This window comes from Coenobita brevimanus, chromosome 30 (assembly GCF_032717465.1).
Source record: "Coenobita brevimanus isolate Jiangsu-jjx chromosome 30, ASM3271746v2, whole genome shotgun sequence".
Classification (NCBI taxonomy): Eukaryota; Metazoa; Arthropoda; class Malacostraca; order Decapoda; family Coenobitidae; genus Coenobita; species Coenobita brevimanus.
In genome coordinates this window covers 596,689-623,872 of record NC_136983.1, presented here as the reverse complement: position 1 = coordinate 623,872, position 27,184 = coordinate 596,689, and the positions used below count along the sequence as shown (strand labels likewise).

Below are 27,184 nucleotides of genomic sequence, written 5' to 3'. Positions count from 1 at the left end.
AGGGACCAGGCTGCACGATGGACCAATGAGCAGGCAGCAAACCTCAGCCCGGGTGCACCAGCAGACGCACAATAACAGGTGAGCATTTGTACCTTATTTATACCTTAATTTGTTGATTAAATGAGCGAGGTAGGAGGTGAGAGTGCACGTGCCGGCTACTAGAGACCGTGGTGGAGGTGTGTGAATGTGGAAATGGTTAATATTTGTGTGGTTGGGGTGAAATAAGCATGTGAAATGGTGGGCTTGTGAGGCGCTGGCGGGCGGTGTGTGTGTGCGCGGTGAGGCTGGCGTATGTACGGAGACCCCATTTATATTTACTAGTTTCCGCCGCAGTGCCACATTTAACGCATCCGGGGAGCTCTCTGGATTCTGGTAAATTATTTTAATGGTATAGATGTGCTGGGGAAGGTGAATTAGATGCTAGTGACGAAATGCCGTAATGGTGGTGGAGGAGGAGGGGGGTCCACATGGCCTAACCTCACGTGCCGCGGGTCATTGGAATGCCGACGCTTTAACAACCACGATTTCTCTGAGCCCTGTATAAATCGCCTGACATTCAATACTCAGACTGCAAAGCTTTCCCTCACGGTAAAAATCGTAGGCCTAAATTATGAAGTGTTTATAGTACCGTAGTGGGAGGCATCATGGTGGCCTAGTGCAGCACGTTTGATTTCTCTCGGCACAATAAACCGTCTGATATCCAATCCTCATGTGGCAAGCTTTCTTTCAGCTTAAAAATAAATATGCTTGTAGGATGAACATAAAGCTGGTGTTAGTAGTTGTAAAAGGCTTATGGATAAACATGTAATTGCTTTTATTTTTTTCAGCACCATAATCCTTCATCAGTGAACAGATCTTGAATTTGGCTGTTATCTAGCCTTTGTTTTTTCATGGTGGGAACAATTTGTGCGCTCCTGGCCTTTGGTTCCTTCTTTCTTGCATTGAAAAAAAACAAAAAAAAAAAACACATGCTTTCCTTTTGCATCATAAAATCAAGGTGGTTGGAGTAATCATTAGCCATTTTGTTCAATGCAACAGGGTGGTGTATGGCAGCCACTTTCATGTTCACGATTTCTCCCGGTTTTGCGAAATCATCTAGTTTCCAATCTCTCTACCTGCCTCGTTTTCCCCTCGGCACCGCAGTTTATAGTTCTTTCACTCTAACTTGGCGCAGATCATCATCCTTTGGCTTCTTTTTTTTTAATCTTTGTACTGGCAGATTTTTTAGTACAGTATTTGTGAATTTGTACTGTAATCGTCTTTGCATTGAAGGATATGTGTGTGTGTGTGTGTGTGTGAAGAATTTCAAAATATATATCAGTTTTTGTCTGGACAGCCAAGAAACCATTTACAGCGCTGGGTGGTAACCATATAACCAAACCATACGTGCTCCCTACGTGTCAACAAGTGGGTTGGTTGAGGGTTAGTGCCCCTCCCCATAAAACAAATAACTCAAAGTCAAATGGCTACCCCTTACGGGATTATGGCGACTGGCAATAGATAGATAGATAGATATATTCTTTCTGGACAGCGGTGTGAGTAAGGTTGCACGAGAGAGTGGGTGTGATGTCATCGGGTGAGATTGTGTTATCATCCTCCATGACAGTAGCAAGTGAAACTAGCACATCCCCCCCCCCCTCCCTCATACACCTCTCCACTCCATCCCTCCATCTCATCCTCGACTTTTTGTGTGTGTGTGTGTGTGGATGGTGAGTTATTGAAAGGAGTGTGTATAGTTACAAGAAGAGACAATGAGGAAGTAAAGGAGTGTGTTGATGTGGATGTAATTAAGAATGCTAAGGGCATCGTCTTTTTCGACTTGTTGCTCCTAAACTGTTAAGGGTGGGAGGCTGCAATTTACACCAGCTATTGCCCTATGTGAGAGACTATTTGTGTATGTTTCATTAAATTTAGTTCTTCAAGTTTTTCTTTAGAGATTTGTTTTTCAAATATTTCTAAATTAGCTGTAAGAAATTAATAGGGGCCTAAAGTAATGCATAGTTTGGCTTGCTGTGTGGCAGACTAATCACAAAGAGTTGCATTACAGATTCTCTAAAATGTCTTATGATATTTGCATTAGAATATTAGTGATTTAATTTTATTTATTTATATATTTTATGAGAAAATATAAGTTCTGTGTTTTCCTAATGTCGTGGATGATTGGCGAGCTCTGTACGCCAAACATATCAATGTACAAACCATCCAGTGACAATATATGGTAAATTTTATGGACCCTCATTGGTACCTTCATATAGCAAGCCAGAGTTTGTAGGTAAGTTAGAGATTTTGACAAAAAAAATCTATAAATAAAACTCAAATGAACAGAATGATGAAACTTAAAACACAGGCAGTCCCTCATGTAGGCCAGTAACTGATGTACATTGCAGCCTCCCAGCCCTGATAGCTTAGGAGCAGCATGGGGGGGGGGACATATAAAGGTTTGCACTTGAGGATTCGATATGGATGCACAAAAACGCAATTTTAAAACGCTTATACCCTTCTGAATCTTATAATACTTCGCACAGAGACAGAGGAAGGATGCCGGAACTTCCTGGAGTTTTCGCAGAATATTTGACGATTTCAGAGTTTTTCCTTTCACCTAACCCAACCTAACCTTAAGAGAAATATTTTTGAGATTGTTTACCCATGTGGAGAGACTTGAGAATGAGAAACTGTCGACGTGTGTGTTATTGAGGTGGGGGGAAGGGGAGGGGGAGACCAAAGATGAGATGGAGGGATGGAGTGGGGAGATATGAGGGAGGAGGATGTGGTCTGGGAGGGAAAGCAGATCATAGATAGGTAGAGAGATTTTAGAATGATATTGTAATAGTTCTAGACAGATAGATGCTTTTGTTTTATTTATAAAGGCTCCAGTGTGCATGCCGGTCACCTAATGGCGGCTTACCATGCTGCTTGATCTCTGGCAGCCTTCCTATTTACAGTAGTCCCTTATTCTTGATACTGTAGTGTTGTGTGTGTTACTAAAACTGATGATGGTATATGTTTGTGTTGCAGGTGTTGGCTGGGTGTGAGGGGGGAGGAGGAGAGTGAGGCGGAGAGTTGTGAGGAGTTCTCCGTAGCGTTGGGGTGTCATGTCAGGTTCAAAGTGCTACAAATGCAACCGCATGGGACATTTTGCGCGGGAGTGTCCCATGGGCAGCGGACCCGGACCAAGGGGACGCGGCGGCCCAAGAGGTAAGTCTTTTAGTAGTGTCCCACCGCTGAACCATTTAATCCCCAGTAATGGATCAGCATCACAGGTGCTGTACACGTTACCTGCTGTTGATTTATTACATGTACCGATCAACCACTAGATTAGATGGATCACGTGAGGCTTAGGTCTGTACGTCACCCACCCACCTCAGCTACAAGCAGAGATTTGGGTTGGTGGATTTACAGATGATGTGTGTCCAGCTTGTAAATTATACCCACACAACATAACACACATAGTGGAATGCAGCGCATCACACTAACATGCACACACAACACACCACACACCCTGGAGTACCGCACACCACACCACACCAACATGCACACACCATGCCTCCTGAAGTTGCATTTTGGCACATTGCATCACAGAACTTGGGAATATGAATTTTGAATGAAAGGTGTCATTAACTGGCAGTCAGGTGTGTTGCAGCCAGGAGAGCAGTGTGTCAGGAGTGTGCCCAGAAATGTGGGGCAGTATTTTGTGTGTGTGTGTGTGTGTGTGTGTGTGTGTGTGCATGTAATAATGATATGTTGGTATTGGGTGAAAGAAAAAATGTTGGTATTGGGGATGTGGCTATAACAGCAGCCGATTTCCTGTGTAATAACCCGATATTCATGTTGGTATTGGGGGTGTTGGCTTTGCAGAGAAATGCTACAAGTGCAACCGTCCGGGCCACTTTGCACGCGATTGCAAAGAGGAGGAGGATCACTGCTACCGATGTGATGGCGTCGGGCACATCGCAAAGGACTGTGAACACTCCTCTGATGAACGTACGTATCTCTCTCTGTCTCTCTGTCTCTCTCTCTCTCTCTCTCTCTCTGCAGTAAACTTCCCCATTTTTGAGTTACCTCTTCACCCATTTCTATTTATATGTAACGAGGTCAGTATGAGTTAATAGGGAGGGGAAGAATTTGGAACATTGGGTTGTTAAGCATATGTGGTTGCTACAGAGATGACATGTAATTACCTTTGTCCTTGAGTGTTAAGTACATTATATCTATCCTTTCGTCTATATTTCTCTTATCAGTATATTTGTGCTTAGTAAGAAGCCTGAACTATAATTATATACAGGTAGATTTGCTTGAGATGGAGTGGAGAGGTATATGAGAAAGGGGATGGGGCTGGGGGAAGGGCAGTGAAATGGCGGGGAACAGGGCAACGTGGGGGTGATTTGTGTGTGGCCACCCCCTATGGGATTAAGGCATCTGGCAATAAGTAGATAGATAGATAGATTTTGCTTTGTACACACCTGCCAGGTAGTTACTCAGTGGATTGCTTAGTGTACTCGCATAAAGTTTCTACATTCAGATGTTTGCTTTCTATCCAGACCGTGCCTTACTCTGTCCTTAGGTGGGAAAAGAGGTGTGGTTGATGATGGTGGTGGTGGTGGTTGGTGTTGGTGATGGTAGTGGTGTTGACAGTGCTGGTGGTGATGGTGGCAGTGGTGATAATGACAGCTGTGGTGATGATGATGGTGATGTGGTATTGGTGGTGGTGGTGGTGGTGATAGTAAATAAACGTAGCTTCCGTCTTCCCCCTCAGCGTCGTGCTACAACTGCTCCAAGATGGGCCACATAGCGCGTGACTGTCCTGAGCCGGAGCGCACCTGCTACGTGTGCAACAAAAGCGGCCACATATCACGCCAGTGCACGGAAAATAAAAGCGAGAACAGGAATGCCAAGGTAGTTGTGCCATTGATATCAGCCATACTATTTTACCATGTGACCCTTTTTTAGCCGTAACCCGTAATATAGTAAAGCCAGCCATATAGTAGCTTATATCTCCTTGTGTGTGTGCGTGCGTGCGTGTTGACAGGGCACCTCTCTGTTTTTGAAAGCATTGTGGTATGGGATTTATAATGAGTAGCGCAAGATTTGGTTTCTTAGTCATCTTATTTGTCTGTAGGGATCAGTGACCAGAAAGTACCACACATTTTTATTCGACAATAGGGTCAAATTAAGGTAAGGCAGTTGGGGTTAGGTTAGATGCTGTCTCGTTATGGTCGGTCAGCGGTACAGTAACATACACAGTACATTTTGGTCTTTTGGTTAATAATCTTGTCCACAGTGCATGTAGGGAGGACAGCCGTTGGGTGCACGGGGTGAGAGGTGTGAATGTTGACCGTGGAGTTACAAGAGGCAGACTGAAGAAGACTTGGAATGAGGGCAGACAGTGTCACCTCAGGGTTAAGGGACTGAATAGAGATGCTGCTAGAGATCTAGCAGCATGGAAAACTGCTACAGTATTAGGGCCAAGTTAAGGTGAAAGCACTGTAGTAGAGAAGGAAGGCTAATGTTGCTAGAGATCAAGCAGTATGGGAAGTTGGTGTTAGGGCCAAGCTATTATGAAAGCCCTGTTGTAAAGAAGGAAGGTTGATGGGTGTTTCCCCGGCAGTGTTACGTGTGCGGCAAGATCGGCCACATCTCGCGTGAGTGTCCCATGGGTGGCGAGCAGGAGAACGAGAAGCGCTGCTATGTGTGTGGCGCTGGCGGTCACATCTCACGCGACTGTCCACAGGGAGAGTCCGACACTACTTGCTACAGGTTAGTCCGTAGCCTGTCTTCAATAGGGAGTTAATTATTGAAGCATATGATTATAGATAGTTCATTTATTGTACTATGGTTCGCAGAAGTATCGGTGCACGGGGTTCTGGTGCCTACCAAAAACATTCTAATACCTGCTGATGTTTACCAACGTCTCATTGTGTATAAACATTGTGTCTATATAAACATAACATTTGCTGTATGTTTACAAGAGGATATTGGGAGTCGGTGGTACGTGACCCCACCTGACATCGTGGCTAACAACGTATGGTAGGTCGGACACTAATATTTCAGTGACCTTCAATGTGCCGTCCCAAATATTTCACGCGTACTGTACACTGATCCTTCTGTGACCCGTAGTACCTTATATGTCCAGGGTAATTTTGGTATGCCTACTACCTGTCAGTTAATTGCCTTGTTTTCATATCTCATTAACCTAGACAATGTAATAATGCATGTCCAGGAGAGTCCATATATTGCTCCTCTTATGTCCACCCAGACTCTGATGTTACTTGCTTCGGGTCATTTATAATATCCACACTTAATTGTATCTTTGAAAGGACATTGGTGCTGCTTGATAAGAGGTGAATTATTTCCTTTTCCTGTACTGTATAGACCTAAAATGAACAGCTGTTGGTTGATTTAAGGCCTAGTGTGTCATCAGTGTGTAATCTGTTCCTCACGTCATCTTGGTAAAGGTAAGTGTTAGCAGAGTGGAGGATGACATGAGAGTGAGGTAAGGAAGGAAGGAAAGTGGAGAAAAGGAGGAGAAAAGATAGAGAGGAAGGAAGTGAAGAGAATAAAGATGGAGAGGGAAAGAGAGAGAGAAAAAAAATACAGAAAGGAGGAAAAAGAAAATATATGGAGAGAAATTGAGAAGGAAAGAAAAGAGAACTGGAGAAGGAAGATGAAAAAAAGGTGGAGTGAAGGGAAGGAAAGTTGGAGAGCAGAGGGCTAGAGAAGAGAAGGGAGAGAGAGGAGGAGGAGAGGGAATTAAAGAGGAAGGAGGGTAGATGCAGAGGAGGAGGAGGAGGGAAGCTAAAGAGGATGGAAAGTTGGTGGAGAAGTTGAAAGATGAGAAATTGTAGAAGTGGAGAGAGGAGGGAAGGAAGATGGGAGGATGGAGAGAAAGAGAAGGTGAGGAAGAGACAGGAGAAAGAAGATTGGAGAGGAGAGAAAACTGAAAAGTGGAGAAAGGAGAGAGGAGGGCTGTTGGAAAGAGGAGAGGAGAGGTGGACGTGGAAGATTGGAGGAGGGAGATACCAAGTGAAGAAAGTGGAGGAAGATTGGAGGAGAGAAAAAGGAGGAGTAGAAGAGAGAGGAGGAGGTGGTACTTGGGAAAAGGAGATTGGAGGAGAGAGGTGGAGGGAGAATGAGGAGCAGTTTAGAGAAAGTGGAGGAGAAAGACAAAGAATATGGAGAAAGATAAGAGAAGACAGGGAGGAAAGGAGAGGAGAGAGGGAGAAAAGAGAGGAGTGAGGGGGAAAAGGAGAAGAGAGGGAAGAAAGGCGTTGGCTGAAAATGAAGATAATGGAGGAAAGAAGAGAGAGAGAGAGATGGTAAATGATGATAGTGTGGGAAGTAAACAAACCCGACCCTGTTTGTATGTGTTTCATCACAAAGTACACAATTAAAGACTGAGAAATTACCTGTTAAAATTACATTATCTCTGAACCTCATTTGCCAGCATCCCCAGGTGAGGAGAGGGGTGCCTTCACGTGATGGCACTTATAACCAGGTGGCTTCACTGCCTGGTCATATTGTCCCTAAATGTCTTCCATGTCCCCCCAAGGAAGGGTTGTGAACTGCAGGAGTGGGGGCGTCTTAATCCTGCAGCCCAGTGGGTCACGTTTAAATGAGGCTGAGGTTGCAACTACCACTTTTAGCTAACCAGATTCACGGGAAAAAATAATCTAACACATTAATGCAGTATTACAAGAACTGTCTCTAGTTATATGGCATTTGATTAGGGTTACCCAAGTTGTACAAACAGACTCCTGCTGGATGTTCCTTATTATCATACTACTAATTATGAGTCCTGAGAGAGCTATGTCCGATCTGACTTAGCAAATTATGTTTTAGAAATATGTATTGTTTATAAATCTGGACGCTGCTTCTGCTGCTCACCACACCCCAGGATGGGCTAGGAGGTCTGGATGATGGTGATGAATGAATGCCTTGTGGTTGGCGATAAATGTCTTAGGAAATTTACATTGAAAATGGTGAAATTAGACAGCATTTCCCTGTCATAATGTTGGTACAATTTAGTTTCTGTTCAAGAGAGAGCATTGCTGGCCAAGGTTGACAGTTTTTCTTGAGTTAGTTCAGTGAAGAGGTTGTGTACATTGAAAAGTGGATTAGTGTGTATTATGTGTGGACATTGGTACTCCTCACCCTGCCTTTGGGTGGGAAAGTTGGTCTGGATGATGATGATGATGATGGTCATTTTTGTATTGTAGTGGTGTTGTAGATTTAAGTACCATTTCCTCTGCCAAGTGATGCTGATTAACTTCCCATTGTAGATGGTAGTGCTAACAGTAATTTTAAGCGAGAATATGTGTTGCGGGTTTATCATTTTTTGCAACTGACTCAACACCTTTCTGTAGTCGTGTAGTACAGGTGGGTGCTGTTACAGGAACGTCCACTATACAGGGAAATCAGGACTTGAGAATGGGCAATTTAGACCTGACCTTGGTGTTGCCAGCAGGATCAGTTAACCTGACCTTTATGTATCTCTCTCTCTCTCTCTCTCTCTCTCTCTCTCTCTCACACCTGCCTGTACCATGCTTGAAAATAGGGTAGCAAATACTGGTATAATGGTGTACATAACTTGTGGGGGAAATAGGGTTAGGTTAACTTGTCGTGCTGGCATCACTGAACTTGGATCTATGTTGCCTGTTCTCGTATAGCAGATGTTCGTGTGACGGCATCCCCCTCTAGATGTTTTGGTAGCATAGCACTCCTCTATAACATTTCCTGTCTCGTCCTGTTACTCAGCAGGGACTTATGGAGAACAGGATGCTGGGACGTCAGCCATTATACGTATGCACCATTCAGTATTTGGCAAGAGTGATAGTTTCTCTGTTGTCTCCTGTGAGTGAGAATGTGCGTGATATATTAATTTTCTTGTGTCCGTCAGTTGGATGAAAAATCCCCCATGATACGTATTTCCTGCTTCCTATGACCTCCAGTCTTTTAAATGCTGTGTGTCCAGGCGTTTTGAAATGAATGGATCCTGAATTTGACTCGCTTATATTGTTTTTACTTTTTCTTGGAGGGAACCATCTTCCTGGCTTCTGGCCTTTGGTTCCTTCTTCCTTGCATTGGAGAGAGAGAGAGAGAGAGAGAGAGAGAGAGCAAAGGCACTGGTTGTTAGACATGTTCATTGGTGTATAAAAGGCCAGTACGTGGGGTTGGTGGAGGATTGGTGCCCCTCCCTGTAAAACAATTAACTCTAAGCCCTTGGCCACCCCGTCTGGGATACATGGCGTCTGGCAATGAATGAAAAAAGGAAAATTGTGTCGTAAATCATGTAGTGTGAGAATTGATGTGGCAGCGAACCTGTTGAGGAAGTGCTTTGTTCAGTCAAATATTACAGTTCCTTTGCCTGTCCTGCCTCTGTGTCACTGCTGGGTCAGTAGCTGGTTGAATGTGATGCAGTGGAGTTTGGTGCATAGTATCCTACAAAGGTGAATGACAGTATACCTTTCAGTCCACAGTCCGAAGAGAGACAGGAGAGGTGAACATTCTTAAGTATTTGGCTGTACAAGCTTGCCTGTCTGTGGGGCAATTCCACAGTAGTTTTCGTGTGTTTGCTTCCTCCCCAACCACACTTATAACTACATTTATTTCCAAAAAGTTCAGTATCCACTTTCACTACCCCTGTCATATGGTTAGTTAATTAAGATTGCCACATAGTTTAGTCACCAAAATCATCATATAATTCAGTCATAAGTCATTTACGCAGTTCAGTTTCTTTCGTTTGGGTGCTTGCAAACCACTACAAGCAACTGTGGAATCGGCCCTGTGTCTGTCCCTGCTACAAACGCTCTGGCAGTGTTTCCATTCACTTGCCTCATGAGTTTGTTTTGTGGCACCTCGTACCAATTCCGCTTATATCTACCTCTCGGTGCACAAACTTAAACTTTGACACCGTTGTCTTCAACTGTTGCGATATTTTCTTCACGATCTACACAACTACTGGCTTTCAAACTTTTTCTCTCTGGCTTCGCTGCTACTGTTTGTGACGTGGGAGAAGACCTCGTGCCGAAGCCCACACCGTGAGTGAGTGCAGACCATGTGTAGTCTAGTGAATCGCGTGAGCCATTGTGTGAAAACCCGCCTAGTGTAGTTTCGTGGAAGATTACTGAAAAACAAAGATTTTATAATGATAGAAACTTCCTTCTATAAGAAGTTTGGATCTTCACTGCAAGTGTGTGAAATACATGATGCTGTGTTTGGTGGTGGTGTTGTGGTGCAAAACTGAAGAGCCTCGCACCCCCAAGAAACCTGGTTAGAAGTGGCAGTCACTGTACTGTGCAAGAACAGAGGCTGGTGAATATTACCCATAATAGATAACAGTTGGTGTGGAATTTGTGTCACCTTTGAGATCAGCCAAGCACAGCAGAGAAGGAATACTGGAAGAAAGTTGAGGTTGTTGTAAAGAATATGTAGTCTGAAGCAGAAAGGATGTGGTATCAGGATAATAGTGTGATTTTGTGATTACATGTTAGAACACTAAAGTAATAGTCGACTGCCAGCTGTAGGGAGACTTAACCCATCAGCAGGGAGAGAGCCCTCAGCAGCGAGTAAAATTATTAGGCCTTGGCCAATATCTAGTAGTTAGATGTGGCTTGGAACGGTTTAAGTGAGAGGGTTGGAGTTGACTGCTGTGCCTGTTTGGTGTTGATGGGGTGCTAAAGTGTTTCAGGGTACGCAAAATTACTGTATGTCCATTAATACAATTTTTTAAAAATTATTTTACAGTTTGATATAAAATAAATAAGAACTCCATAAGTGTATATGACTCGTGTTTTACAGCAGATGCATTTTTGAAAATCAGTCACGTAACAGTGAATCGACTCAAGAATTAGGCATGGCAATTGCATAAGTGAGAAAAACGACCATATAACAAGAAATCAGGCATCACACCATTAATGTAACTCAAAACTGGTTGTAAAATGAAAAAGTTTATGAAATTCTTATAGGTCAATTGAGTCCTATGTCCTGCATATAACAATGAGGCAACGAGGGTGCGTTGTGCGTACGAACCTGAGTAGTGGTAGACAACTGGAATTTTCCATTTTTGGAGTGTTGATTATTTAAAGAAAAAAAAAACAGCTGAGTAATTTTGGGATGTGATGGAGAAGATCCAGTATTGCCATTGTAAAAGCATTATTTTTTGAAGAAGTCAGTGTAATGCATTTTTTCAGTTTTTCCAGTGGAGTGTCATATACAGGTGACCCCAGTTTTTTCCTTTTGAAACTGTACACCCAGTGATGTTTTTGGAGTAAGGTGTAAATGCAGTAATTCCTCACACGTCTACCATTAGTTCTTTCCCGAGCGATGTGCTTCTTAGGAAAGTGTCATGGCTGAAGCAGTTTTATTGCAGTTCTCTGTTAGCTTGGTTCGTAACTGCTTCTGTGGTACTGTATATGTAGATCTGTTAAATGCATACAAGTAGTAGCATCCATCTCTGCCAGAGTAATTACAGTATGAAATTTTGGGTGGGAGAAAGGCACAGGTGAGAGTTTGAATTCTGTAGTGTGTCTTGTGTTTTTGAGCTGCACAGAACCAGTTTCCAGTGAGTTTGAAACAGGAATGAATAAGAACAGAGATATTTATACCCCTGGAAATTCCCTGCCACTTCTGCTCTATCACTTCTTGTTTAAACCCCCTCAAAATGGGTTCTCTGTAGCCTGAGACATTAGAAAAGGGAACGACTTCAAGCTTTGGCCTGTCTCTCTCCCCCAGCCAGCATTTCCACTTCTCGTAATGGATCATCTAAGTACAGAACGTTTTGTTTCTGAAGATTGAAGAGTCTCATGCTGGAATGTGACCAGATCCAACAGTTTTTGCAAAAGGACAATCTTGAAGCCTATGTGAGTGGTATAAGGTGAGGAATTGTTGTATAAAATGAATGCTGGCAGGTCTTTCATATGAGGCACGTATTATGTAAAATTCGTATGTTAAATATGAGCTACAGGTCTTGTGTGGATTTGTAGTTGTACGGTGTTTAATAGGCAGGCAGTGTGACTAAATAAATGTAGTTGTATTATGTGGATTATCAGATATACATGATACTGGCAAATTGTTTAGACCTGGTACAATGTGAGGATGTGGTAAGGAATGGAGGAGAGAGAATGTGGAATAGAGGGTGGAGAAGTTATGGGAGAGAAGAGGAGTTGGAGGGATGGTCATGGAAGGAGAGAGGAAGTGGGAGGTGAAGACATTGTAAGAGAAGAGTGTGGAAGTAGATGGAGAGGAGAGCTTGGAAAAAGGTGGAGGGATGGTTTTGGAGGGAGAGAAGATGGAGAGGTGGTCAGTAATGGAGATGATCGCTGGAGAGGAGGAGGTTGTAGAATGGGAGAGGAAAAGAGAGAGAAGGCTGGAGATTGGGAGAGGAGAGAAAGGGATTGGAGGAGGAGAGGAGACTGCAGAAGATGGCGATGTGATCAGGAGATAAAGAGGGAGTTAGGAGACAAGAAGAGAGAAGTTATGGAAGTGATCAGGAGGTGGAGAGGTGGCCAGTGCTGGAAGTGAGAGGAGAAGAGGCAACTGAAGATGGGAGTTGCGGTGAGGAGAGGAGAGGAGGCAAGAGAAGAGGCAACTGAAGATGGGAGTTGCGGTAAGGAGAGGAGAGGAGAGGAGGCAAGAGAAGAGGCGTCCGAAGATGGGAGTTGCGGTAAGGAGGGGAGAGAAGAGGCAGCAGAAGATGGAGAAATGGTTGGGAGGGATGATGATGTGGAGGGTGAGGAGTGGAGAGGTTGTAGAAGATGGAAAGAAGATAAACTTACGAACAAGGAGCCACAGGACAGTAGAAGGTGGAGAGAGACACTATAGAGCAAGAGGAGAAGCGGGAAGAAATGAAACTTGTGAGAACTGGAAAAACACAAGTGTCAGACTTGAAGACAGTTGGTAGTGTAAACATGCTTGTAATAGTCAGAGTGAGGTGTAATACAGACAGTACAGGACTCAGTACCTGCATGGCAGAACAGCAACCATCCACCACACACCACTAAAGGTTGGTCAAAAGTTCCTGAAGTGTGAAGTGCTTTTGCTCAGGCCTATCATCATTTACTCTTCTGTGTCCTCCTTTAGATTTTATGTAAAGATAACTGATCAGAGTCTTTGAGAACAGTACAAGTTGAAGTGGACATTAATGGAATATTAGAGTAAATATAATTATTAGATGCTGAGTTCTTCCACTTGTAGATGCTGCAGCATGTGCAAGATGTTATGTCATCTGCTTCTTTGATATAGGTTATAAACAAAGTTGCCAGTTATCATTGGCATTGTGCAGTTGATGTGGTGTTGAAAAGCCAGTGGTGTTGTGTTGACAGTGGTTTGTCTGGCTTTTCAGATGCAACTTGAAGGGGCACATGGCTCGCAACTGCCCCAAGTGTTACATGTGCGGTGGGTTTGGCCATATATCACGCCAGTGTGAGATGGTCGCTTAAGACTGGCTCCCTCCCACTCCTGGTCTCTCCCTCCGCCACCGACACTGCCCTGCGCCGCTCCACGCGACCCGTTGGACTGGGGTCGCGCGGTTCGGCCTCATCGTAACAACGTTGGAGTGTCGCATCGCGCCGCTCGGCCACCGCGCTACCCGTCATGGTGGAAAACGATCCCAAGTTGTGTGATTTATTTTATATCCTGATACAAAATTGTTGAAGGTCTGTGAGGGATGCTGAAGGACAGACAAGTGGAGTTTGTATTTTATGGAAACCAGTTTGAAGTGTTTTATAATTTGATGAGCATTGGCTGGAAAATTTTTATGCTGCAAATTAGCGTAGTGAAATTTGTTATTTTTTATGAATTCCTTGTGTTTTTGAGGATGTATTGGGGGTTAATAGGAATGTGTAATATATTTCCTAGTTTGTGAAAAAGAGGCTGTTTATGTGTATGTTATGGATCTATTCAAATTGAAGTTTTTAAAAGCAAATGAACAGTTGGAAAGAGACTTTATGTGTACATTATGGAGTGTTTCAAATTGTGTTTTTGAAATTAGATCAAAATGAAAGGCTGAAAGAGGCTGTTTATATATATGTTCAAGGGATCCATTCAAATTGAGTTTTTGAAATTAAAAGCAAAGGAAGTGCTGAAAGAAGTTGTTTATCTTATGGGTCAATTCAAATTACATTTTTGAATTAGAAGCAGTATATGGATTTTTTTTATTTTTTATAATAAACGGGAGCAAACAAAGTAAAGAGGCTATGTATTTGTTTTGGATCTGTTTACATTACATTTCTGAAATTTGGAACAAGCAAAAGGGAGGAGAGGCTGATGAAGGGAGGCAGGAGCATAAGAGTCAATGGGTCCTCCACGCCAGCAACCAAACATACATAGCCGGGTAGAGCATTGAAAATTTGAACGTGTAACCCCTGCCGGATGGTGGTTTATCCTTTATTTTGGTTGCAGTTCACTCGAGGAAAGTTCTGCATTATACAGTTGATGATGATGATTGTAATGGTGATGGGTTCTTGTGTGTTCTAATATTTTCCCCCAAATTGTCACAGTGTTTGCTGTTTATTTCTCCTTTTTTCATCTATGATCAAATATCTACAAATTAAGGATCCTTTCCAGTAGTGAAATCATAAACAGATGAAGGTCGGGAAGAGGATGTCGAGGTGTATAAGGTGGAAGTGTCCTCGAGTGCACGTTTATTGATGTTATGCAGCGGTGGGAGGCCTTATCAAATTGGAGAGGTTGGGTACAGGCTTAGATCTAGCCTATACAAGTTTCTCCAGCCTAAGGTGTCTCGCGTAGTGGTATAAAATCATGTGGCCGCCTGCACAACCAAAATAAAATTGCTATCGCTGTTCCAAAGGGGTTTTCAATTATTTTTTCTTTTAATCTGTGTAGTCCTGTCCACTTACAGTTTTCTAGTTGTTCTTAACCCCCTCAATTTGGTGACTTATTTTTTTATTCTCCTTGGTTACTAGTCAGATTTTACCATTAATCTGACTGCCACTGACCATCAGCAGAGGTGAAAGGAAGGAGTCAGCATTATGGATGTGTGGAATTCTGTAGTCTCAGTTTTGAGGAATGGTGAGTCTCCTTGGTTACTAGTCAGATTTAGCCATAAGTCTGACTACACTTGGCCATCAGGGGAGCTTACGGGAGGGGGGGGGTCAGGGATATTTGTCAAGTTAAAACAGACGGACTATAGGAGAAGACGAGTCACCGAATTGAAGGGTGTTACAGCGTCCTGGTAGTGTTTACAGACAATCAGGTTATTTACACGGCTATTTACAAGCGTCAAATTTACAAACAGACTTCAGATTTTCATGCCGTTTGTCGCAGAAGTAGCGTACGCAAAAAAAAAAGAACCGGAAAAACAAGCGGAGGACTTTTTCTGATCGCTGTTGGTCTCGCTCACGTGGCCGGCAGTGTTGTCTTTGAGGTGATTTGCTGGTGTTTTAAAAGTTATGTTAATGATGCGCCGCTGAGACACCCCCTCCACACCCACCAGGGCTTGGACTAGTAGTAGTAGTAGTAGTGTCATTTTACTACTACTACTACTGGTGTTATTATTATGAGATGAGATGATGATGATTTTTTGGTATTAAAGAACGTATGATGGTATTAGACAGAGGTAAATAATAACAATAATGAATAAATCTTAATAAAAGTAAGTGATGGTACCAGACAACAGTAATAAGTATAAGATGATGAAAATAAATGATGGTATTAGACAAGAATAAATCATCATCATAACAGGTGATGGTATTAGACAAGAATAAATAATCATAATAACAGGTGATGGTATTAGACAGAGAGTAATACAGTAATAATAGATAATAAAAATAAATGATGGTACTAGATGACAAGCGAATAATAATGAAAATGAATGATGGTGAGCAGAGACAAGATAAGTAACAGTAAATTATAAATGATGGTGAATCTGCCTTTCTGTAGGGTGGGAAAGGAGGTCTGAATAATGATGATGATGACAGATGAAGATGATAACAGATGATGGTAATAAGACACGAGTGAATAACAAATACCGTAATAACAGAAACAGGCGACGGTATTAGACAAGAATGAATAATAATGAATAATAAATCGACATAAAGATGCCAGCGCGATGGTACTGGAGCGGGTGAATCGGCGGCCACTTTCTTAGTTGATGTGGCAGACTTTCCTGTTAGGGGTCCTAGGTGTATACGTTTTGCTGTATATGGATAAATAATTTTCTCTTTGTGCTGATGACCCGAGAAAAACCAAAAAAAAAAAACCAAAAAGATTTATGCTTGTCAGGTCTATTTCCAGTTTTTTTTATTTTTTTTAGATGGATTGGTGGTTTAATTTTCAGGGACATAAGTTCAGTTTTGAGAGATTTAATTATTAGGGATTCAGGGTTTAATTTTGAGCTGGGTTTAGTTTCTTAATTTGAGGTGGGTTTACATACTTCATGGTTTGGGGGGTTCAGTTCACTTGATTCACCGTTCAGTTTATATAGGTTTGGGGTTCATTGACAAGACTTGTTTACGGTTCAATTGAAAGATAGATGTATTCTTCTGTTATGAGATGATTTATGATTCGGTTGTGGTGTATTTACAGTTATGAGAAATTTCCAGTTCAGGTACAAGATAGGTCGGGTTACATATGAGATTTGTGATTCAGCTGATACAGTTCAGTTGAGAGAGAGATTTACAGTTAGGTCAGTGTAAATTGACGATTCAGTTACTTGATAAATTGACGATTGGGTGTGTTCATGATTATTTTTTCTGATTGGAATAACTAATATAAAATTGGATCAATGGCAGTTTTATTATTATCATTATTTTTATTATTACTATTATTATTAGTATTAGTATTATCATTTTTATTATTATTATTATTATTATTGTTATTATTATTATTACAGATGAATCAGGCCATGATTTTTGAGTTCCGCCAATCCATTTTTGGTCATCAGCACAAACGGTGTTGCAACAAAGAGGAGATTTGTGAACACATCATGAAATTGTCGTGGGAGTTTCAAAAAAAATTCAGGAGAACAAAGTTAAAAAATACAAAAAAAAATAATTGCTGTGGATACCTTGGCGATGACAGACAGACTGTTCCGGTATTGGTTGGCACAGTCTGAGACGCAGGCGAGAGTGGCAGGTAGAGGGACACGCGGCGGCGGGCGTTGACGGGGATGGCAGACGCTGACAGACTGGCCATTGGTTCCTTCGTGTGTCTGTTTGGGTGACTGGTTCCTCATCTTGGTGACTGGTTCCTTCGTGTGCCTGTTTGGGTGACTGGTTCCTCGTCTTATCTGTTTGGGTGACTGACTGGTTCCTCGTCTTATCTGTTTGGGTGACCGGTTCCTACTTATGTCTATCTTGGTTTCAAAAGTTGTGGCAACAGGTTCCTGTGTGTTTGTATGTATGTATGTATGTATCTGTTGGTGATTGGTTGCCTGTTGTGTTCCTTCATGCATCTGTTGGTGATTCACTCTGTTGCATCTGCTGGTGGTTGGTTGCTAGTTGTATCTATTGGCAGCAGGAAGCATAAAACATCAGAATATTCAAAGATTCCCAGGTCTATCCACAGTCTGGGTTGACTTCTCTGAGTTGTCACAGTCGGGTTGCTTTATTTTGCTATTTTTCCTTCGGTCTTATTAAAAAAATAATCTTGGTTACGAGAGGAAAAGAGGTGTTGTGTTTAAAAGTTTTGAAGGATCGATGTGGGTGCGAGAATTCTCCATGCATCTTTCTCGTCTTTTTCTACCGTGTCTGTGCTACGTGAGGGAACCAGTTGTCTGTCCATTAGTCTGTCCTATCCCAGGCTCTCCAGTTGGCCCTCCCTCATCCTCGTTACCTTTGTGTCACTCGTAACGACCTTGGCCACTCGTTAGGAAGATATACCAAGAATTTACCCAATCCAGTGACACGTTTTACCACTATAATTTTGCCCTTGTACCTCCAGGTGGTTTTTTACAGCTTAATGGAGGCTTTTATCCACTTCAAAATTTTTCAGGGAACAGTTGCAGATCAATACACAGAGTGACGGCCTTGAAGAGAGTTAATGATACCTTGTTTAAAGTTTTCGGGTCATGTTTTGGTTGACTTGTGCCCAGACAGGTGAGAAAAAATGCACACACACACACACACACACACACACACACACACACACACACACACACACACACACACACACACACACCACACCACCACACCACACCACACCAACCACCACACAGCAGACAGTCATAACCATACACCCACTGTCATCACACACATCACATCACATCCTCTTCACACCCACCCTGTCAAGCCAAATCCACCACAAGGGCATCAAGAATCCATTAGACCTGCAAAATTCAAATCATATGAGATTCCAAAAGGCACATGTTGGCCGAGGGAAGGAGGACACAAACGTACGAGTGACGAGGGTGGTGCTGCTCCAAGGCCAGACCCCCGAGCGTGTCCCTGAGTTAGAAGTTGGAGGTAATGCATGTGCTTAACCCTGCAACCTGGGGACGGCCTGATGGCAGTCTTGCTGACCCTCGGATGAATTTATTACGCTTTAAGAGGGATTATTCAGGCTTACATGGAGCCTTCATTAACCCCTTCATGCTGTGGTGTCTCAGAAGCTGAATAATTGTGACATCTGTGTAATTATTCATGATTTTATTAAGCTTAGAGGGACTGTTTAAGCTGAAGGGTTAGGTATAGCCTCTATTGACACCTGAAGTAACTGTACTCCCTCCTAAGCCACATAGTATCATCACAAATCAAGGCTGGGCCTGAATCAGACGTCGTTGGATTGCAGGGGTAAACTCTTCAAACTTAAGTGCTTAGGTTGTAAGCACGGGAAGGTGGAGTTTTGAAGGAGTGATGTATAACTGGAGGTGGAGGTTTGGGCTCCTCACTGCGCGGTTTTCACTTGAACCGACAAAATCATACGTTGTGAGCCAAAGTGAAATTCTGAGATGCACAGCGGCAGTCAGGTGAAGGCCCACCTATAGCTAGTTCATAAGCCTTTCACTGCTATGCTCCTTTCACCTTACCTTGGCCCAAAATTATCATCTCTTTAAGTGCAGTATGCCAGTCATGAAGAAGTGCTATGGAAAGGATGTAGAGCCGTAGCATTGTCCTCTGCCACTGGGCTACGTTTGATAAGCTGCAAAAGGACATATACCTGGGCCAAGTTAAGGTGAAAGGACACGAGGACCTCCCACACTTGATTCCAGGGGCTTGAATGGTGTGTGTGTGTGTGTGTGGTTCATTGGATATTGATTAGTGCTCCCAGTAATGTCTTTTAACCGTTTTCCTCTCTTCCCTTGCTTCCTGGACCACACCTCTCCCCAACCTGCTGGTGTGGGGAAGGTAGGAGGATGATGATGATGAATGAGTGAATGAAAACCCTGTGTGATGTCAGCTGATTATTTCTCCCATTATTTATTTTTATTTTTTTAACCATGCCTATCCACACCTGCAGTTGGGAAAAATAGGTGGGATTATGAATGATGATGATGATGATGGACAGTGAGCTTGTGTGGGTTACCTGTTGATTAATTCCTTTCCTGGACCCTGCCTCTTCCTGCTAGTAGATGGGAACAAGAGGCAGGATGAATGAATGATGATGGTGAAAGTGCAGGTGAATGACAAGCCAGAAAGAGGGAAGAAAATCCAAGTTTGAAGGAAATCTGACATCAAGTTCCCCTGCCACTGTTCCCCCGATAATCAGGTGTGGGTTAGTGGGAGTGGGGTGGCAGTGTGGGTTAGTGGGAGTGGGGTGGCAGTGCGTCCCTTCGGCAGTGAGGAGCCCAGACGAGTCTTATACATGGAGGGTGAATTAGAAGGTGTGAATCCTGGCCAACTTGCTCATCCCCTTAGTTAAGACATTTTGATATAACAGGAGGAGAGGCAGACGGAGATGTTCAGTATTTTGCATGGTGGAAGGGTACGCTGGCACAAACCTACAATGGTCCTTGTTGAAAGCCAGTGTTCTGGGGTCATTAGTATCATTATTATTATTATTATTACTATATTTTTATTTACAGTACGGTGTGGTAAAACAGTGCAGTAACTTGCCATGTGGTAAATTTACAATGTGGTAACTGCAGTATGGTTAAGAGTCACACAGGTAATGTGATGCAATAAGACATACAATGCAGTAATTTGCAGTGTAGCAAAGCATGCAGTATAGTAAAAATCACTGTGGTAATTTGCAATGTGGTAAAACTTAATGTGGTATTTTGCAACCCATCCCTGACTTGCAACGAGGACTGGCTGTGGTGGGGTCTTTAGGCGTTGTTTATGTTTTTCCGCGCTTCAAATGTTTGGTGTTTTTTTCTGTTTTTGCCGTTGAGTTTCCATGTCTTGTGTGATCAGTAGGAAGTAGGGATTTTAGCGCCAGGGACTTGTAAGGATACGAGCCTCTTCAACGCCTCTGCCTTTACTCTCTAATTTTCACCTTGATGTCTGCAGTCAAGGATGTACTTAATGATTGATGTCAACAGTTGATTTAATTGATGCTGGGAGTCTATAAGTGAAGCAGTTAATGGGGTAATGGGAGTCTATAAGTGAAGCAGTTAATGGGGTAATGGGAAGTCTATAAGTGAAGCAGTTAATGGGGTAATGGGAGTCTATAAGTGAAGCAGTTAATGGGATAATGGGAAGTCTATAAGTGAAGCAGTTAATGGGGTAATGGAAGATTAGAATTGCAGCAGTTAATGATTTTATATAACCCTTTAAAATCAGAAACTTCATCCAGTCTGAACAAAATATTCTGGAACTGAAAATACAAGGAAGAAGGCTATGCATCATTGGCTAAGGGATAATGTACTGTATGTGGAAATGATGAGTGGGAGAGAGAGAGGCGGTCAAGAGGTTGAAGGCTGTATTTTCTCTATAACATTTCAGGCCTCACACAGCCAATTTTCAGAGAGTTTGGGCAAGAAGTGATAGAGAGGAGCGAGGGAATTTCCAGGGGTATAGAAATCTCTCCATGTCACTTCCTTTTCCAAACCCTCTGAAGGTGGGTTCTGTGTAGTGCAAAATGGTAGAGAAAATAAGGGATTCAAACTCTGATCTGTCTCTCTCCTGGGCAGCCATTCTACCTGTCACAATGCATCATCTGCAGTTGTCTTATGTGTTGTTATGAGTGTAAATCCTTGGCTGTGGGTGTGACTTAAGGCTGAGATGGTGGTGGTTATATCTTTCTTAACGTATAATCTTGCTTAAACAACACGTGTACTTGAAGATTAGTGAGGCAGACAGGTTTATCGGGTAAGGAAGAGGTGTATCGGGTAAAGAAGGGGTATTGCAGAGGTTCGTAGCTACACAGTAATGGCATCAAGAGGTAGTAGGTCTTAGCAGAGTTTGTGCCGTCCCTGCCGTGAAGCCAGTGTACCCTTCCTCCTGTGTCAGGGGGGCCTCATCACCTCATGGGCCCCTCATCACCTTGAACCCTGTCATGTGGCTTTGGCCTTATTCTTACCATCACCCTGGGGTTTTATTCAACTTATAAGTTTTCATACATGAGGCTGCCAGAGATCAAGCAGCGTGGAGAACTGCCATTAGGTGACCAAGGCTGACGCATGCAAGTTAGAGCCTCTGTAAATGAAATGGTAGGACGAGTGTGGTACGACACTGACCCATGGAGTGTAACAGCTGTGTGTGTTATTGACAAGTGCATATCACCTTTCCCCTGGCACAGCAAAGAAGAACTTGATGTAATGTGTTGTAGCAGATGTGTCTAATTTGCACTTGACACCACAGACACCAATAACACGTCACCATTGTACGAAAACATCCGAGGACATCACACCTACTCACTTTCACAGCTGTACTCATGCTGATAAACTCAAGATAATGTTAATTTTTCTGATTTATGTCTTACGTATATCCACCTGCAGTGATAAAGGCCTTTCAGGGCAGGCAGCATTGTCTGTGGGTTAATAAACATCCCTGACACGAGGGATCTTGCCAAGTTGAATAAAGCCGCTGGGAGTTGTCCGGAATATCCCCAAGGTGCCATGACTGGGGTTTAAGGGGCTATACAAAGGTCAGCTCAATGACCTTTTTCAACCAGTACCTGCACAGTCACCCTTTGTGTTGTTGTGATGATGATGATGATGACGAGATCCGTGCTCTGACTGGCTGCCCTGATCTCCGGGGGGGTGAGAGACTAGGCTCATGATTGTATTCATTTAGATGGGAAATTGCATAACTGAGTCCTTGCTGTGTCTACCGTTGTTTTGGGCTTTGTTTATCTCTTCCTTGTCTCTCTCTTGACTCGCTCACTTCTCTCGCTCTCTCTCTCTCTCTTCACTCACTCACTCACTCTTTCTCTTGTCTCTTTCTTCTCTCTCTATATATCCCTACCTTTCCTTCTGTTAACCTCACCTTATCAAGGACTTGTTCTACTAACTCATTGGAATATCAGGTCACTTTATTGGAATATCGGGTCACTTAGCATGGTCACTCTTCCATGCTTAGCCAGATACATTTTAAATCTCCCTTTCACCTATTTTTTTCACCGACAAACAAGCCTTCGCCTCCGTCGCCCCCGGCAGGACCCAAGCCGACCAGCGCACGCCTATATATAAAAAAAAATAAAAAATAAAGCCTATTTTGTTACTTGAGAATATTAGCGTTAAAAAGGTTGGAAGCAGACGCAGCAGACGATTATTATACAGAGTCTTCTAGTCCTTACATAATTCCCACTTAAAGTTATTGTTGTTCACATTTTTTACTCTGGATTTACGTGTGCATTGGTGAGACTTACGCCCCTCGTGTGTGTGCCGGGTTTTGTAGCCTCAATAAACGGGTGCACATGCGACACAGACGTTTTATTTGTCCCTAAGGCGGGATTCCTTGGGCTGAATGGGTGTGTGAGTGAGTGTGTGGCCCAAACGTTGTGTGCATTTTTTTTTTTTTTTTTTTTTTTTTTTACAAATGGGTGTAAATATAATTTGATATGGTTTTATTGGCCTTAATACAGGATTCCTTGGACTGGATTGGTGTGTGAGTGTGTGGTCCAAAAGTTTGTGTGTGTGTGTGTGTGTGTGTGTGTGTGTGTGCATGGTTCTTGATGTCAATAAATAGGTGCACATGCCACTTACTGGTTTTATTGTCCCTCATTCAGGGTTCCCTGGGCTGGATTGGTGTGTGAGTGAGTGTGCAGCCCAAAAACCAAGTCTCGTGTGTGTGTGTGCTTGGTTCTTGTTCCCAGTAAATCGGTACACATGTGATTTAATTTATATTGAGTTCGGATTCCATGGGCTTGAGGGGTGAGTGTGTGGCCCATGTAGCTGGATGGACATGATAGTTTTCCCGTCTGAGAGGTAGAGTGAGGATTCCAAGGTCTCGAGTGGTGTGCGAATGAGTGTGTGGCCCGTTTCACAGGCCATGCTGTTGGTACTTCTCTGATGTGCTCTCTCTCACTCACTCTTTCAGGTCTTATCTCACTGTTAGGTGGGTGGGAAAAAAAAAAAATAGCCATGATGATGATGATGGTAATTGTGTTTGTCACGGCGCCATTTCAGGGGTGCAGGCAATGGGATGCCGTTAGGTAACAACATGGCTATGGGAGGCATGGGCATGGGTGGCAACATGGGCGGCAACATGGGTGGCAACATGGGCGGCAACATGGGAGGCAACATGGCGATGGGGAACAACATGGGCATGAGTCAGCTGAGCAGTATGCAGGCCGAAATGGAGGAGCTGAAGCGGCAACTGAATTTTGTGCATCAGAAGTACGAGAATGAAAAACAGCAGAGAGGTGAGTGTAGGTCAGGGTAGATGGGTTTGTGTACAGTGCCAGTTGTAGTAATAATTATCATCATCTCATCTAATCAAGGGGGGGCGCGGTAGCACAGTGGTAGCGCGCTGGACTTGTAATCGGGGGGATTGCAAGTTTGAGCCTCGCCCGGGCTGCTGTGCCGGGAGGGGTAGCTTCCTCCTGTAACCCTAGCGGGGCTATGTAGTCCAATACAGGGCTTAGCTCGGGGGAACTCCATTTCTCCCATTTTTTCATCTAATCAAGTGTTGCCCCATGAGAAGCGTAGGAGCCCAGGGCTAGGCAATTGGTCCGGACATTTGAGATGAGAGTGACCGGCCTCACTCATCCCTGAGTGGCATTACGTGAGCTATAAACCCCAACCATCCCTTGGATGTAAACCTGCACCAGCTCAGTCCGATTGGAGCACCTCAATTACCCACTAAACCATCAGGCGCCATAATTTGGTTATATGGTTACCACCCAGCATAGTAAATGGTTTGCTGGTGTACAGGAAACCATTTGGTTTGTCACTCAATGTAGAGTCACCTACAGGCAGAAGGAAGAGGAAAGAAAGATAGAAGGAGTGTAATGTCACCCACGGACAGAAGGAAGAGGAAAGAAATAAGGAGGAGAGGAAAGGGCAGACACCCGAGAGCAGCACTACGTCGAGTGAGTGGATACTCACCCAGCACACTGTCTTTCAGAGATGCTGGAGAGAGGCCTGCAGATGTCTGGTGCTCAGGGAAACAACTTTAGTGATGCGATGGTGAATATTGTGTTGGTTCGGTTTGTGAACAAATGATGTGACTCTCATTTTATTTGGTTTTTAACTGAGTCATTATTTAGTTTTTCTTTATGGACCCAAAAATGGCACAATGTATATATGAAAGTTATGAATAATAGTAGATTAGAAACAAAAATGTCTTTGGTATAAATATAGAAGCAAAACTGGCCTAAGGTGAACAGCATTGGTATTTTATTTCAAGTGACTTGGAGTTGGAATGTTGTTACCTGCCAGTGCATTGTGTATATAATCAGGTAAGCATATTCCGTAGATGTAGTCTGTATTAGCACTGTGTGTGTAACTCCTCAGAGTTTGGTGGGTGGCAGTGCCCTGAGGACCAGCAAGATCCTGATGAGTCTGGACGATGACATATCCCGCCTGCAGTCCAACCGCTACCGCATCGACCCACTCCCGCCCCTCACCCTCAACTCCCAGTCCACCTTCAGCAGCAACAACGGCAACATGCAGGGACAGTACTCACAAGGCCAGTACTCCCAGGGCATGAAACGTGAGGGGCCCGGCATCGGGAGCTGGGATATGAAACGCCAGCGATATTAATGCTCTACGTGTTTCACTTCAGCCTAAAAGTATAGGGCATGAAATGTGAGCTGCCCAGTCTGTTTAGCTGGGATATGAAGCACCAGTGAGGAAGCTATGCTCATTTCACTTTAACTTGGCTTACAATTGCCATCTTTCCATCTTGAATGCTCAGCTTAACAGCAAGGTAACATTAAAACCTGATGCCAGACACAAGAAATGCTGTGGAAAGATTGTACAACCACACAGCACTGTCACTGAGCTTTTTGAAATAAATTGGAGAGACAAGCGGGTCCCGTTAAACAAGTGGGATATGTTAATGGAGGACGGCCTAGATAGTTGAACCTCGTATAACAGTGAAAGCGAGGGTCACAAAATCTGGTATAACAGAGTACGTACCTTATGGGGAAAATAGGGTTTGTTTGTCTGACCTAACTGGCATCACCAAATTTGGATCCAAGTTACTCAGTCTTGTATCGTCAGTTTCTCGTATAGCGGCTGCTGGTATAACGGCATCCACCCTTATATGAAACCATGGACCAAGTTGATGTGAAAGAACTGTAGCACATTCACTGGCCCACCTCTTCACTCATCTGGTGTAAATTTTTGTGTGTTTGTAACGGTAAAACAAAGCCAATGTCATTTTGTTAACTGCCTAAGGTTTCGTGCAGTAGGAAGGGTAAATTTTAGGAGCTGTTGTTTGGGAGAAGAGGTGAACCCCGGGCTGTGGCGTGCCTGACAGATGGTACTTTTGTGGTTTAGTGTGGGAAAAACTAATCTCCCTTCAGTTCAGGAATTTTCATAGAATTAGTCACCTTATATTACTAAAAATTAGCGCACAAATGAATCAGTCTTTCCACCTGCAAATGGAACAGAGTGGGAGACATGAACTGAACTGAACTGACCACACCTTTTATTTTTGTTGTCTGTCGGAGCTTCTCTTGGCTGACTACACTGTTTTTTTACTCTAACTTGGCCTAAAATTATCATCTCCATCTTTCAGTGGTGGATTGTGACACTAGGTGAGCAGTAGAGAGCTGTGGTAGGCATAAAGAAGCACAATGGAAGGGATGTAGAGCCATTGTATAATCTTATTCTTGTACTGAGCTGCGTGGAATTAGCTGCAAAAGGACAAAAATCTGGGCCAAGTTAATGTGAAAGAACTATAGTGGCTGCAACTACTACTACTACTACTAACTACTACTACTACTACTCAAAAAGTGTGTCCCAGGCAGAGTAAAGTAATCAGGGAATGTCATGCCTAAAACTAAGCCAACATCCTCAGGTGGAATGAGTTACAAATTAGGTAAGCTTCAGGACCCCACACTTTACCCTAAATGCCATCTGCAGGTGGTGTCACAGCCAGGTGGATAGTAATTAAGCGTAGTTGTGTACAATCCGTAACAAGTATAGGTATTACAAGATGGATTTTTTGTACCTGAACGAGGTTTTCCCGTAGAATTAATACAGGTAACTCTTGAATTTTGGATAATGTAAGCAATTTCTCCTCTCCCTCTCTCTCTCTCTCTCTTTTTCTATTCCATGTTTCTCTGTCATGATTTGAAAAAAATGGGTCTGGAAAATGATGATGATGATGATTTCAAGTTCATGTTTGCTTCCTTTTACCTTAATAACCTACAGCAGAAATTAATGTATGTTTTTTGAATTACAAGTTACTGTATTTAAAATTTTTGGTGTTCAATGGGTCTTTACTCAAACTGTAGAAGTATTTGTATTTACTATTATTATTATTTATATTTTTTTTCGTTTTTTGTGGGAACTGGACCAGAAATAATTTTTTGATTTATATGCCACAATTCTGCCACATTATAATTTTTAAAAATCTGTTATTCCTATTTATAGATCCCAACTTACCTATTTCCGAAGTTGACAGTAGCTTATGATGGTGGTGGTGGTGGTGGTGGTGGTGATGATGGTGGTGGTGGTGGTGGTGATGATGGTGGTGGTGGTGGTGGTGGTGGTGGTGATGATGATGATGGTGGTGGTGGTGGTGATGATGATGATGATCGCAATATTTCTTAGTGTTTGGTGGTGGTGACCATCATCCACACGCTTGATGTAATGCCTCCTTCATTTTTCCTTAGGTGACTCTACACTGAGTGACAAGCCTAATGGTTTCCTGTAACCCGGGAAACCACTTAC

At 43.1% G+C, this 27,184-nt stretch overlaps 1 protein-coding gene and 1 long non-coding RNA gene across 3 annotated transcripts; one reads left to right on the top strand and one right to left on the bottom strand.

Moving 5' to 3' along the window:
• Positions 1 to 26,842, top strand: LOC145395218 (uncharacterized). 2 transcript variants are annotated; one of them, XM_080268906.1, is made up of 8 exons: positions 1 to 78; positions 3,016 to 3,195; positions 3,856 to 3,981; positions 4,754 to 4,893; positions 5,606 to 5,754; positions 23,465 to 23,700; positions 24,405 to 24,466; positions 24,794 to 26,842. In XM_080268906.1, the coding sequence occupies exons 2-8, from the start codon at positions 3,093 to 3,095 to the stop codon at positions 25,040 to 25,042; spliced, it is 1,065 nt and encodes a 354-aa protein (XP_080125032.1). In that variant the 5' UTR covers positions 1 to 78; positions 3,016 to 3,092; the 3' UTR covers positions 25,043 to 26,842. The 2 variants fall into 2 exon arrangements, with proteins under 2 accessions (XP_080125032.1, XP_080125031.1); XM_080268905.1 differs by having other exon boundaries at positions 4,754 to 4,896.
• On the bottom strand, positions 15,487 to 22,858 carry LOC145395219 (uncharacterized). The gene is made up of 2 exons (XR_013896568.1): positions 17,299 to 22,858; positions 15,487 to 17,265 (listed from the first exon to the last, which is right to left on the bottom strand). It is a non-coding gene; the product is annotated as an uncharacterized LOC145395219 (long non-coding RNA).
• Positions 26,843 to 27,184: the final 342 nt, after the last annotated feature.

Excerpts from the sequence above, each read along its gene's own strand:
- LOC145395218 (XM_080268905.1), top strand. The coding sequence starts at position 3,093 with ATGTCAGGTTCAAAGTGCTACAAATGCAACCGCATGGGACATTTTGCG. Across the intron at positions 3,196-3,855 it reads GGGACGCGGCGGCCCAAGAG|AGAAATGCTACAAGTGCAAC; the intron begins GTAAGTCTTTTA and ends TTGGCTTTGCAG. Across the intron at positions 3,982-4,753 it reads TGAACACTCCTCTGATGAAC|CGTCGTGCTACAACTGCTCC; the intron begins GTACGTATCTCT and ends CTTCCCCCTCAG.